Source organism: Seriola dumerili, unplaced genomic scaffold, assembly GCF_002260705.1.
Source record: "Seriola dumerili isolate Sdu_G_001 unplaced genomic scaffold, Sdu_1.0 BDQW01002134.1, whole genome shotgun sequence".
Taxonomy (NCBI): domain Eukaryota; kingdom Metazoa; phylum Chordata; class Actinopteri; order Carangiformes; family Carangidae; genus Seriola; species Seriola dumerili.
In genome coordinates, this window is record NW_019176389.1 from 4,735 (window position 1) to 19,435 (window position 14,701).

General features: G+C 38.4%; 1 protein-coding gene across 1 annotated transcript; it reads left to right on the plus strand.

Moving 5' to 3' along the window:
• Nucleotides 1–2,156: 2,156 nt before the first annotated feature.
• Nucleotides 2,157–13,107, plus strand: LOC111239193 (interferon-induced very large GTPase 1-like). The gene is made up of 4 exons (XM_022769015.1): nt 2,157–2,307; nt 6,137–6,238; nt 7,294–7,328; nt 7,429–13,107. Exons 1-4 carry the CDS (start codon nt 2,157–2,159, stop codon nt 12,322–12,324), a joined length of 5,184 nt encoding a protein of 1,727 aa, XP_022624736.1. The 3' UTR covers nt 12,325–13,107.
• Nucleotides 13,108–14,701: the final 1,594 nt, after the last annotated feature.

Genomic DNA, 14,701 nt, shown 5'->3' on the forward strand with positions numbered 1-14,701 from the left:
TGCCTGATATTCAAACCACAACTTCACGACCACAAACAGTTTAAACTGTTGCTTTTATACAACAAGTTCTACGAGCTGGCCATAATCTTAGCTTAAATAAACAACCTATAAGAGTTTCAACTGATCTTGCTTTGCATTCCTTTATCATTTAACTTTCGCTACGTACGACAACACAAACTAGCTTTAGCATAAACCTTGGAGCTGAGTACTGGCCTGTCTTAATTACTTTACACCCCAATTTTCCCATGTTATAACATACCAATAAATCTATTGCCAAGCAACACACTTTCTCCCTGACGCTAGCACAGCGTCCACTAGCTAGCTGGCTTTCTGTTCCACACCATTGCGTTTCATCTACTGTCTCTGAATGACTTACCTTCAGCGAGTGCTCTAAAAAGGTCATCAAGGCTTCTTCCCTTACATCTTCTGTCCTCAACAACCTAGACAATCATGTAGCTCATTCAAAAATGTTACTCTTCTCTGGAAATACATTTTCAGTCTTTGCAAAGTTGTTACAATCCTGAGAACGCATGAACGACCGGTTAATTAACACTGACTTAATGGTTAAGCAGGAGTAGATACATGAAGTGTACAGTACAGCGGGCTGGTTATACTCTATATCAAGCACTCAATTGCAAATGCCTCTCGTCAATCAAATTAGCGTTGGTCGGGAAAACATAACTGTTGGATTAATTAATTCTGAATATCTCACCTTTTCTGTGCTTCCCAGCATCAAACACCGACCAACTACACTAACAACGAAGCGACTGCTACCACCGCCTCGCACCATGGCTACCGCAATATACTTAAAACCACACACCAACCAGAAATGATCACATACTGTGCTACTGGGTTCTAGCGGCGAATATCTACGTATTCATACCAAATCATCTATCCCACATCCTTTCAGCTTTTGTTCAGACCATCTTACCTCCAACTCTCACTTTTAAGTTCCTGTATATGCTGCATTCTAAAGGCTTTTTTGATCCAAGCAATTAATTGACAACTTATGTCTTATGTAATCACAATAAGCGAAAAAACGGGCATTTCTATCTCATAAAATCCAGAATATTACTGAAAAACACTATTTTATCCGCAATATACATAAAAACAATTCCACGTATTAGTTATAAATAGAAGCTTTTATTCTGTAATCTGATGACTTGTTGACCGACCTATGACTTCTGTAGCTTTTCGCCAGGTTAAGCGATCCATCACGGATATAGAAGCTACACATTACGTGCCACGCAGTAGCACTTGACAAGCTTTCCTCTCTCCCAGCTTTAATTGCCTAAGCACTTGCCATGTGGCTGCAGACAAAACGGGGATTCAGGACATGCAAGTTGATGTACCTCACCAGCTCTTATGCTAGAAGAGTCGTTTGAAGCTTGTGTCAGACCTGATGATGGACACGTGCACATAGTAACGATACTCCAATAACACAGGTCTCACTGTGGAACAACCACGCAAATGACCGTTGCCGCTCCCCTTGTTCAGTGCAACAGTCATCTTGTTCTTGGTGAAATGACATCAATCAGTGATTCATTGGTATTTACATTTAGTAGTAACTGTCAGTTTTAGTTTCAGTGTGACTTTGTCCATGTTTTTTTTTGTCTTTTTGCAACAATTCTTTTATGACATTTACTTGCACTGAAATAATCGTGTGGTATGTCCTTAAAACACTAGTGCTGGACGGCATAATCTATATAGAATCCAGTATCACTTTTATTTTTCCCTAGGGATGGACAACTTCATTTATTTAGATTTGAAATAATGTACTATTTCTCTGATGTATTGTCTCTGTTTTTGAAATTATAATGTTAAATTATTATTTGCGAGAGTCCTTTACTTAATTCAACCCGTTACTTATGTATTTATTTCCAGAGTAATAACAGGGCATTATTGGAAATTTTAAAAAGTTTTAATATTCTATATGAAAGAAATATTAATAAATAGCTGCTCAAATACCCGACGGCAATAGACAAGATATAGATGGATAGAGTTTCAAAATATCATTATTTTTTTGTTATTCTTGCCAAATAAAACTCACTGCAGAATAGGTGACTCACTGCTCCATCTGGGGCAGTCCCTCTGGGCGTGCACACCTTGTCCATGCTGATGCACACCTGGTCAGTGGGGCACTGCCACTTGTCCAGATGGCAGTAAATGGAGGCGGTGGGGCGTTTGTTCATCACTCATGTCCCGGCAGCTCGTTGTTCGCCATCACACCAACCAACTTGGTCGGGATGCACATCTTGTTGGCGCGGGCCCCACACTGGAACAGTATGGTTGGCGTCTGCACGGGTGGTAGGAGGGCAGAGTTTGTTTATCGGATCCATCCTCACATTGGACCCGTGGCCGTCACATCCCACTTCGTCGGGTATAGCAGAAACATCCTCTGGCAACCTGGAACTTCATATTCGCTGAGCAGAGGCCTGGACCTCGAGTGGCTGTAGGGACAAACACACATTCAAAATGACTGAAACTGCATTGGCTCATCTCTTGAGGAATTTCAGTAACTCAGCAACGAAAGGCTAGACACTGGCTATCAAGACAGAGGTGTAATATGTAATAATATTTGCATTTTCATTTTGATTCAACTGCAATGACAACATTAAAAAATGAAAATAAAATGTATTATTATCTCAATAAACCTGGCAGACGAAATGGGGCAATCAATCTAATTTACATTGCTAATTCAATGGCATAATATAATTTTATTTCTATCTTATGTCAGTGTTGCCAGCTTACGAACAGTCTCTTCATCCAGAATGGTCCCTGCAGTCCAAACACTCCGTTCACACTGCATATCTCGGAATGGACACACTGGTCCCCCGCTGGACAGGCAAACTTCATAGGAACTCGCAGGAAAACTCTTAAAAGTGACAAAAGATAACATGAACATCTATTGCGGAACACAAAAATGAATCTAGCTGGCTCAAATAAGGAGGTGTTCTGGCAGTAAACAGTAGGGTTACCATGATTCCTACCACAGTTCTTCTCTCAGATCCATCACACGACGCTCCTGGTCTCCATCAAGACATTTAGGAGTTGTAGAATACAAGCGCGTGGTCAGGACACAGGAAGTAGGAGGTGCATGTGGTGAATTGTGAATCTGCCGGTCACAAGATTAGGGGCAGTTGATATTGTATTGATATTTGTAATGTGCAGATTAAATAGATACAATTCTGACAATGTGAACAGACCAGACAAGACTAACTTAACTGAAGTTGTGTTTCATCAGGAAGCCATCAACCAACCCAGTTCATTGTCCACCCGTACCACACCAATGTCTGTTAAGATATAACAACTGTTCGGTTCATTCAGCTGAGGGTATACTCGACAACGCAAGTAGCTGGCTACCTGCAGCCTATGATCTGACCTGTCCGCAATTGGTGATCTCTTAGGGCAGAGTGGCTCGGACATCTAGTCCCCTGTTCCCAGTCATCCTGCTTGGAAATAATATAGGTCGGCAATAACACGAAGTTCGAGATAGCGAAGGATTTTCTTAGTCATGAACAATGGAAAAATAAAATAAAAATAAAATAAAATAGTTAAAAGTTCAAATTTATTGTCCAAATCATCATATGAATAGAAGCATGCACTCCAGTGCACTAATTGAAAAAGCTTGTGCTTGGGCAATTATGGAAACAATTTTTAACATACACAAAGATTTTTTTTGTACGTATCTGATACATCAAGCGTGGTTTATTGGCAGAAATTTAATCTCAAAAATGTTGTTTGTTCTTTAGTTTCGTTTAATACAGACATTGTAAACACTAGTTGTACTTTGGTTGACATTTGATTGAATACTGCCTTTTGGTTGAAGAGCAAGCATTGTTTATTCTCACGAGTATTATATAATATCGTAACGTGTGCAATGAAGTATATTAGGCATGTTATATGTGCTAATTTATCACTCCTAAAATTATTAATTATACATATACTCTTTTAATAGACCACAATACGTTAGTTCTAATCAATAATGTTAATCTTATTATTTCCTCTCTTACTATAATTATGTTCTAAATATCATTAAATGTATTCCGTTGTTATTTGTCTCTATTTGTGTACTTCCATGCAGATTACACACATTGTATTATGTACTGCAGCAGGGGAGAGGAAAGTTCCTTAGCCTCTTTTCAGGGACTAAGATCCAGATCTTATAAGCATGTTCTCCGAGGCCTTGTATGACACTACTATTTGCGTATTCTAATGATCAAGTGTTTAAGTTATGTATCAAGGAGTTCATCGATATGCCTTAGTCTGGTTTGACTTGATTTTTCTTAGTGCAAAACTGCAAAAGAAGTACTGATAGAATTAAAACATTTAATACAAATAATGACATTACCACAGTCTTATTGTTAATTACACTAGCAAAATCTATCTTATTAATTGCATATCGCGTTTTTTTTCCCGTTGGTTTGTAACTACTAATTGTCTGCCAATGAACGTACTGATAATATTTATCTGATAATTTTTTGGTACGGTCTTGTGTTCAAAAAACATAGTGGAAACTACAATACAGTCTTGCTGGTTTACTACACCAAACCAAGTCCAAGTTGCCATAGTAATATGATGGTACACAATTATAATAAATAATGTCAGAAAGTGTTTTTTGGCAGAAGTTATTATGGTTATAGTGAAATTTAACTTTTGACCCTTTGGATATAAAATGATATCTCATTTAATTATTTATCCTACTAGACCATTTGTGTTAAAATGTGTGTCAGAATTAGCTGTTCTGAATTCTTGAGTATGCCAAAATTAATCAATATATAGTATTTATAGTGGCCAATCTGAAGAGAATTCCTTCAAGGAATAGTACTGAAGACTATAAGACTTTGTTCTGTATGTGATCCATTGATTAATAACCAAACATAAATAATAATACAACAAATTCAACAATCAGATCTGTTAATCATAACCTCTAGATCCACTGGTACTAGGTGCAGGCACAGAGTAAACAAAAATAAGTCAAACTAATACAGCTGGATGCCACTTACACATCTTTTAAACTTTTGCTTCTTGGTTGACTGACCTAGGTCTTGGCCCGCCTGAGTGTAAGCTTCTTGCCAGTTTATATACCATGCTCTCATCATATTAAAAAATGTCTCTATCATCTCCAAAGTCTAATTCATAGGTCTGAAATAATACAATGTCCACCCTGTCCGCCTTCTCCAAGACCATACCTTCTGCAGGGTTTCTGCTTTCTCGCAGGCATCTCCATCCTGCCGGGCTGTGACTGTCTTCGATACTCGGCCTGTGGCCTCATACCTATGAACGAATCACAGCCGTGCTGATATTCAGCACATCACCCCCTTTTGTGTGATATTGTTCACATGATTACTATCGATTTATCGCAGCTTTTCATTTATGAGGGAGTGTCAGGGACACTAGTGAGTTAAAAGACAGATATTTTGAGAATAATTTAAGATGAAAATGAAAGTAATTTTACTTAAAAATAAAATCAGTGATAGAAGATGTAATATTTTCAGAATGAAGTGATATGTCTTGAAATTTTTCTTTGACTATTTTGAAATTAATTTTATATTAACAGTTGAGAGCTGTAGATGTAGACGGAGACGATCTTAACTAATAAGACCCTGATTATCATAGGTTTAAAGGAGCTACTTGTAAGTAACTTGTAACTTCATTCCTTTACTCTCAAACAGATAAGGGATGCTATGAAATGAAAATTGAACAGTACAGTTCCGACTGTGAGGTCAATATGTCTCTTAAACTGTGTGCAAGATTAGGGTTGTGTTAAACTGCACATTCTGATTTGACAGAATATGCAGTCTACAAATTATCTGTCACTACTTTTTGTATTCATACGCCAGCTGGTGTGATATAAGAACAGTTTGCAGTGCTTATACAGAGGAGTTTAATTTCTCGATTCTTTCATGTGGTCCTGGCTGGAATTTGATCTTCTATAACTGTTTTCCTGAATGTGTTACTAATTATATAGTCTGACTAACATTAACATTTATTGATTGTTTTTAGCATGTATGTTTCTCTATCTGCTGCTGGTGTTGGTGACCTCTCACTTTGAAAATGGTCTAATCTGATTAAAGTAAAAAATAAAATAACATCCATGTGAGATTAAAACAAATGTTTTTTTAGTGTTGTTCAGTGGATGAACCTGATGATGATGAACATTTAAGGAAGAATGAGGACAGCTCATCAGCAGTAAGAGAACATGTGGTCAATACTGTAATCACACCTGTTACAAAAGGTAAGAGAAAAACCTGAGCATTAGCCACGGTGGGTCTGAGAGCTCAACGCACTGCAACTTAACAAAATACATGCAAATACACTAAACACAAACTGTGTATTTGTTTGTGTTGTGAGTATTTGAGTTGAACGCTCAGGGCCCCCGTAAATACCAGTTCATCCATTTATTAGAAAATGTTATATACTAGGGCGGGGACTAAATATGAGACACATAATGCAGTGTAACACTACAAATAACAGCCTCAAATAATAACATATAATTAAATCAAAGCTCCTTGACATACAGGAGTCTACACAAAAAATTAAAACTCTTCCAAAATCAGTTTGACATTTCAAATGTTACAGAACAGGACAACTGGACAAAACTAACATCAACTGATATTTAAGAGGTTTGATGTTGATAGCTAACTCGTGGTTGTCACTGAGAAATGTTATTTTATCTCAATCACTGTAGATGAAAATGCCTCCCAAAGCAAGTTAAGACATCAGGTATTTTTAAAAAGAAGTGTAACAGCTGAGCTCAGCTAATAATAAAGTTCTGTAATCAAATCAAACATTTATCTTTGAAATTTGTGGGAGAAATATTTACGATTTAAAGCCTCCATCCTCTTTCCATGAGTGGAGCAGAGTTCTTACTGCACATGGGTCATTCAAACATGATCATTATTTATAAGGTAAATTAACTGCAGCTTGGTTGTTGATTTGTTTGTTAATGTCAGGGATCATTTCATTCTGAAAATCCTTTCAACAGCAGCCTGAGCAACACAGAGACACTGCAGGCCTTCAGGTGAGCTCTGATGTCATGGTCAAAGATCTGGCCTAAGTTCAGCACCTGAATGAAAAATAATGCAAGACGAGAGTTTTGACATGATTTAAGTAGAGTTTTGAGAAATCTGTGGATCCGTCATGAAACTCTTGACCTGCGTAACATGACTCACAGCAGATGGTTCAAACTGTTGCACACTGCCTACAGGTTTTCTTCAAATCTTTCACATAATTTTAGTGAGTAATATTTGTGTAATCTTAAAATGTTTCTTCTTTCCTTCAAATAAACAGGCGTCACAAATGAAGACACTGGAAACAAGGATAAAGTAAGAGACCTGAAATTCATAAGGTCTTAGGAATATTTATCTCATCACATCCCCTTGCAAAAAGTGATAATTTTTAACATACATTACAATTTCTTTGAAGGTTCATCATCAGGAAAAGCCCAAGAAGAAATCTGAAGAAATCAGCTGTGAGGAACAATGTCGAAGAGATCTTGAAACGTTGCTTCACAGACTTCACCTTCAAGACAAACAGAAGTTGTCTCCAGCAGATTTTCTTAAAATAGGTCCACCAGTGAAACAGGACCATGAAACATCTGAGGAAGATCTAGCTCATACTTTTCTTCAGAGGTTGATGATGTTAGACTACAGAGCCAGATATATTCCTGTAAGACAAGACAGAGCTGAGGTGAGCCACTCAAATCCTGTTGCACAGTTTGATTCTTCAAACACAAAAGAAAGTGCTTTAGATGCTCTTTTTAGCACCAATGTTAACTCAGATCGATCATATCAAACTCATGTTCATCCGATGGACGTTCAAATGGCAGTATTTCACTGCTCAGACAGCTTCCTTAAGCAGAACATGATGACAAAGCTGTCACAGTGTCAGTACGCCTTACCTTTGCTTGTTCCTGACCCAGTCACACTGGATGTTGAGTTTCCTCTGTGGACATTCAGACAAATAAGAAAAACCTGGAAGACAACTCAAATCAAGGGTGATTCAAACATTGTCACCATGAAGAGTTCCCCCATCTGCAAAGCTGAGACACCCATGGTGTCATTTTTCCGCCTGGGTTCACTGTCAGTGTCTAAATCTCAGCTGATGAACACTTTGATCAACGAGCGTCACAACACCTTCTTCCACAGAAACTGCCCAGGTAGCACCAGATCTCGCCTTTTGATGGATGGTGTGGCAGAGATTGCCTGGTACTGTCCTGCTGGAAAACCCAACGATGCCTTCACTGACTGCACTGCCTTCTGTAATCTTCATGGTGATGCTCTGTCGATTGAAAAACAGCTTAAGATACTGACTGAAAAATCTTCAGTCAATGTTGTTCTGTTACCAACTCTGAAAAAAGGTGACAAAAGTAATGAAGTTATCTCAGATCTTCTTGAGTCTCCAAAGCCTCTGATTTGTCTCATTAATGATAATGATCGTGGTGCAGTTCAGATGAAAAAGGGAAAATATAAAATGGGTCTAAAAGACAGAAGCCAGTCAGATGTTTCTGAAGAACTGAAAAGAATCATTGGTGAGATCTTGTCTGGATCACAAACATCCTTCCAGCTTGAAACTATGGCCAAGGTCTCTGGAATCAGAGTGGATGAAGAAGACACAGTCTGCCAAAAAGGAAAATCTGCTGCTATGGAAACAGTGAATTTACTTCAGGGGATGGAAATTTCAGAAATCAAAGATAAGTTCCTCCCTTGTCATGGCCGACTGTGGCATGAGTGGTGCAGAATAAAGAAAGAACTGTATCACCTCAAAGGAAACGTTGAGAAGGACAAAAGTGAAAAGCAACAGGAACTGATGAAAATACGAGAAAAACAACATGATGCTTCCTGTAGTGAACTGGTGAAGTTGTTCATTGAAAGTCTCTCATCTTTGCCATCAACAGACAAAGAGTATTTCCTGAAATGGACTCAGATCTTAATAGACGCCCTCTCCACAGACGATCTCACGTCAATTCTCCAAAGCTATGATAAGAAGTGGTCTGAGGTCTTGGCTCTGAAGAAGAAACATGACAAACCTGATCTGCTAAAAAGAAAACAGACTGAGCTTGAACAAATATCAACAAAACTGCAGTCAGCAACTTTTGGCTTGGAGCACATCTTTAGAGAAATGGGGCAGATCTATGAAGCCCATAAATCTCTGCAGAAACAAACAAAGAGGAGTCAGACTGACTGGTCTAAATACCCTGAGCTGGCTGCAGAGCTGATGATATCAGGACATCCCATGGAGCTGATGGATGGTGATGCAGGTCATGTGCCTTTGACATGGATCTCTAGTCTTTTAGAGGAAGTCATCAAGAGACTGGGTGACCAGAGAGTGTTTGTGTTGTCAGTTTTGGGCGTACAAAGCAGTGGAAAATCAACAATGCTGAATGCCATGTTTGGGTTGCAGTTTGCAGTGAGTGCTGGCAGATGCACCAAGGGTGCCTTCATGCAGCTGATCAAAGTGTCAGAGGAGATGAAGAGAGACTTTAAGTTTGACTATGTGCTGGTGGTGGACACTGAAGGACTGCGTGCTCTTGAATTAGCAGGTAACGCCGCTCTTAACCACGACAATGAACTGGCAACTTTTGTTGTTGGTCTGGGAAACATGACATTACTCAACATCTTTGGAGAGAATCCAGCTGAGATGCAAGATGTTCTGCAGATTGTTGTTCAGGCTTTCATGAGGATGAAGAAAGTCAAACTTTCTCCAAGTTGTGTGTTTGTTCACCAGAATGTGACAGATATTTCAGCTGCAGAGAGAAACATGGAGGGAAAGAGACGCCTGCAAGAAAAACTGGACCAGATGACCCAACTAGCTGCCAAAGAGGAGGTTTGTGATGCAGAGTGTTTCAGTGACATCATTGCATTTGATGTACAAAAAGATGTGAAATACTTTGCCCAGCTTTGGGAGGGAAGTCCACCTATGGCTCCTCCAAATCCAGGTTATAGTGAGAGCGTCCAAGAGCTGAAGAACTTCATTCTCTCTAAAGCTTCACAGTCTGATGGGATTACTCTGTCTCAGTTCAAAAGCAAGATTCATGACCTGTGGGATGCCCTGTTGAACAAAAACTTTGTTTTCAGTTTCAAAAACACACTTGAAATTAAAGTGTACAGAAACCTTGAGGTTCAGTACGGGAACTGGACCTGGACCCTGAGGAGCAACATGTTGACCATTGAAAACCAGCTTCATACTAAAATTGAAAATGGAAAACTTGACAAGGTTGAGCTCAGTTATCTTTCTAAAGAAATGAGCAAAACATATGGAGAAATCCAAAAAGAAATGTCAAAGCACTTTGATGATGACAGAGACAAAGAAATGTTGGTTCAGTGGCGAGGCACATTTGAAAACAAAATCAAGGAGTTTCATGATGAACAGGTGAGAGGAGTGAAAAGAAAACTGGATGAAGTTATCCAGCAGAAGAAGGCTTGTAAAAAGCTTGATGATCAGAAGACAGAGTTTGAGAACAAGCTGCTACAGAATAGCAAAGAGCTCGCTCATCAGTTAAAACACAAGACACAAGATGAAAAGAAACTTAAACACCAGTTTGACTCTGTTTGGAGCGACTGGGTGAGAGAACTAACTGCAGATACAAAACCTATTGAAGACATCAACTTGGAGGAAGATCAGTCAACTATCCTTCAAGAGCTTGGTTTTGAATGGGCTCTTATTGATGAATCCAAAATCAGTGGCAGATACAAAAACATATCAGTGGTTTGTGATTACTTTCATTATGTGACACTCGCCAAGTATCAGGAGCTTTGTGACAAAAGCCAACAGTCTCAAGAGAGGGAAAAGGGGAAAATTAAACAAATTGGTGACTTGGTTTCAAAAACAGGTACAAAAGTATTACGTTACATTAAGGGTATTTTTCAGCATGAAGATCAACAACTGATCAGATCCCTGATCGATAATCTTGAAGGACAGACTTTTGATATAATCAAGAACAAACCTGTAGCTACAAGAGGCTACAGATCAACTTATTTGCAAGAAGTTGCCAAAAATGTCAAAGAGAAAGTGACAGAATTTGAATCAGAGAGGAAATTTGCTCTGAAGAAGGAGTTTACAGTTGATCTCTTACTGTATGTGTTTGACAGAGCAGGGACTTGGCTTTCAGAGTCCCACGAGAAATTCAAGAAGAATGATGCACTGATTTATTTAGAAAGCAAAAGGGATCAATATTACAACATTTTCAGAAGCTTCTGTAAAGGAAACTCTTCTGCTGTTGTACTCGGAGAACTGATCTGTGGAAAACTGAAGGTTTCCACTGTTGAGGCTGTCTGTAAAAAGACTGCCATTGATCTAGCTGGAGAGATGAGGTGCAGTTTCCCAGCATTCAATGGGAACAGACTGAACCTGGAGAAACATGTGTTGAAGTCACTGGCAGAGAAAGAGGACTTCAGTGGTTTCATCACCTACATCCATCAACCAAGGAAACATGTGGAGAGGTTTATAAAAGAGGAAGTAGAGAAATACATCTTCACATCACACAAATATAAAGCTTGGGATATACTCAAGAAAAATGTTGAAGACATGAAACAACATGTGAGTCAGGCTTTATTTACTGCAACAGAGAAAGTCAAAACCCAGACAGGAGACACAGACATGTGGCTGGAAGAATTTACCAGTTCTCTAAAAGATGATCTGACATTTGATTCCATTTGTCCTGAAAACTTCAGAGACATAAACCGTTTTGAGTTTCTGAAAGAAGAGATAGAGAAAAGCCTTGAACCCATCATGAAGGAGATGAACAACCTCTCACTGAATGAGATGAATGAGTTCAGACTGAAGCCTGATCAAATCCTTATCGATCAGCTGTGCAAGTGCTGCTGGGTAACGTGTCCATTCTGTGCAGCTGTTTGCACCAACACCATTGAAGATCACCTTCCTGAAAAGCACTGCGTCCCTTTTCATCGCCCCGCTGGGATCAATGGATGGCACTATAGAGACACAGTGGAACTGGAAGTTGATTTCTGCACAACATTAGTCGCAAGTGATAAAAGTTTTTACCCCAATTCGGATTCAGATGAAAAAATTCCCTATAAACAGTACCGAACTGCTGGACCAAGGTTTGCTGCATGGAAGATCACTCCTGATGAGTCTAAACTCACATACTGGAAATGGTTTGTGTGTCGATTTCAAAAACAACTGGAAGACCACCATAAATTTAAATTCCAGGGCAGAGGAGAAATTCCGAGCGAGTGGAGAAAATACAGTAAAGAAGAAGCGATTAAAAGTCTGGATGAAATGTACAAACTGCAGTTCACCTGCAGTTTTTCTCAAAGTAACAGAGAAGCTTTAACTGATTTAAAGAAAGCGTGTTTTTGATTGAACAGATGAGTCCAACTATTTGTAATCTGATCTATATGTATTTTAATTCAGTTATATACAGAGCGAGTTGCAGGAGTCATAAGAAGTTTCTGTTCTTTTTATTCTTTTTTATTTCTTTTCTTTTAAGATGATGAAGATGCATGAAATTTCTATGTGAATATTCAAAGAAAACATTAAAAGAGGGAATGAAGATGCTTATATTTGTCACAAAGTATGGACTGATTTTCCTTTTCTTAAAAACGGGAATGTAAGATGTGTGAAATTTGTATGATGTAACTCATTTTAAATAATCAGATCTCATCACAGGGCATCATAACAGACTACACAGAGTTTGTAGTTTTAGTTATTGTTGTATTATTTATCTGTGTAACTGAGAAACTGTTTTGGAGGAGTTTTGAAAGAACTGATCAATTATAATCAATAAATAGGAATGTGTTATAAGGTGGTTAGTGTTGCTGATGAAAATGCCTGAAACGTGTGTCTGAGACTTCATGAAAAGGGAAAAAGTCGTGAGAAATGTTGTCATATTATGTTCTTTTTTGTCCGTTTTATCTTAAAATAACAGACACTTTTATCTTCATATTTTTTTCATTTTGCCTTTTTTTCTTTAAAATAATTCTGTCTTTAAAGTTGCATGTTTTTGTTGAAGAAGTTGATGACTGATGCTTCATGTGTGATTTTATTGTGTCCATGATGAAATTGGTTTTGTTGATGTTTGTACTCGGTCGTCTGCTCCTACAATTAATGACAGAAATATCAGTATTCTCTTCTCTAATTGCAATAAATAGACTCTTCACACGGTTATTGGTGTTTGAACCTCTTCTGTTATGAACCTGCATTATGAGAAAATCTTTCCCCTGATAAAGATGAACCTCGTCTTAAAGAAAACCATGAACATTTTTAGAATGTATTTTTAGAAAACACTTGACATTTTAACATCAAAAGATTAGTTTACAACATGCTGTGAACATTTTAGAGTAGTTGTAGTCAAGATCAAGAATGAGCATTTTAATCAAACTTCAGAAAACAGCTTTCGAACAAGGTTTTCATCTGATTTATTTTAGACTAAAATAACAAGAACTGAAAATGTTGTATGCACAGACTTTCACTACTTCATTCCCATTTCTTATGACAATGCCGGCAATTACTGAAGCTGCAGCTGTTATTGTGCTGGTACCTGGGTGAAAACCGGACTGCTGTGTGGTAAATTCAGTGAGTCAATAAAAGCACAAAACCGCATGATTAAAGGTTCTGGGGACTATCATCAGCGCCACTAGATGTCGCACTAGACCACCTGCATCTTAGACCAAAACAAATACTTTGTCTGCCACACCCTCGGCGTCTGTTAGAACACAACGACTATGGTGGCCCTGAGAGGTCAACACACAGCAGCTTAAGAAAACACATGCAAATGAACAAACGTGCCGCAAATTCAGAAAACATCCTCATCAAGTTTAGTTTATATCCCTGAGACAACAAGCTATGCTTTCTTGGGTTTTTTAATTTTTCAATCTGAAATATAATAATATATATATATAAAATAAATAACCAATAAATAACTAAAACAAAATAAACAAAAAAGGACAAAATAAGGGGGTGGGTGGGTGGGGGGGGCTTTGTCTCAACGCATGACAGTTAAAGAGAGTTAAAAAATGTCAAGAAAGATTTGGACTTATTGGAGAATTTATCTGGACTAGCTCTTGCTGAATATATAATTTTCTCTAACTTTAAGAAAGACAGCTTTGACTTCCAGTGGAGAAGAAGATGACGTCTTGCTATTGTTGTGTCCCAGCTGCCATGTGAGTTAAGGATAGGAGTGTTTTTAGGAGGAGACCCTAGGTGAAAGGTCAGGTGCCAGAAGCGGGTGAGCACCCCTTCCTTTCCTTTCTTTCAGACATTCCTAAAGCTGACAACTGTTTTAAATAAAGGATGTATGGTATCTTTTCTCTTCATACAGAATGACCATGTTTGGGCATAAATGTTGGCTCTGTGCCTCTATAGGTTATTAGGAATTAGCTTTGTCATGAATATGTACCCAGAGGTTACCCAGCCTATAAATTGTATGGTTTTGGGGAAAAACGGGTGGAGATTCTTTTTGGCTTTGGATCTTCTGACAGGCTGTTTTGATGCTTGTCAAAAGATGCTGTGCTTTCTTGTAATAAACCTTTTTATATACAACTGAGCTGGTGTCTGCGGATATTCCTTCATCATCTTCACATCATCGCTACAGAAGAAACTACATTATCAAAGAGGTGAAACGCTGTAACAGTCAGCGTTGTGCATGAACGTGTGTTCATTGAACACGTTCATATTCTCTGTGAACGCTGAACTGAACGAATCAGTTCACAAATGATGAACATGAACGGCGTTCACT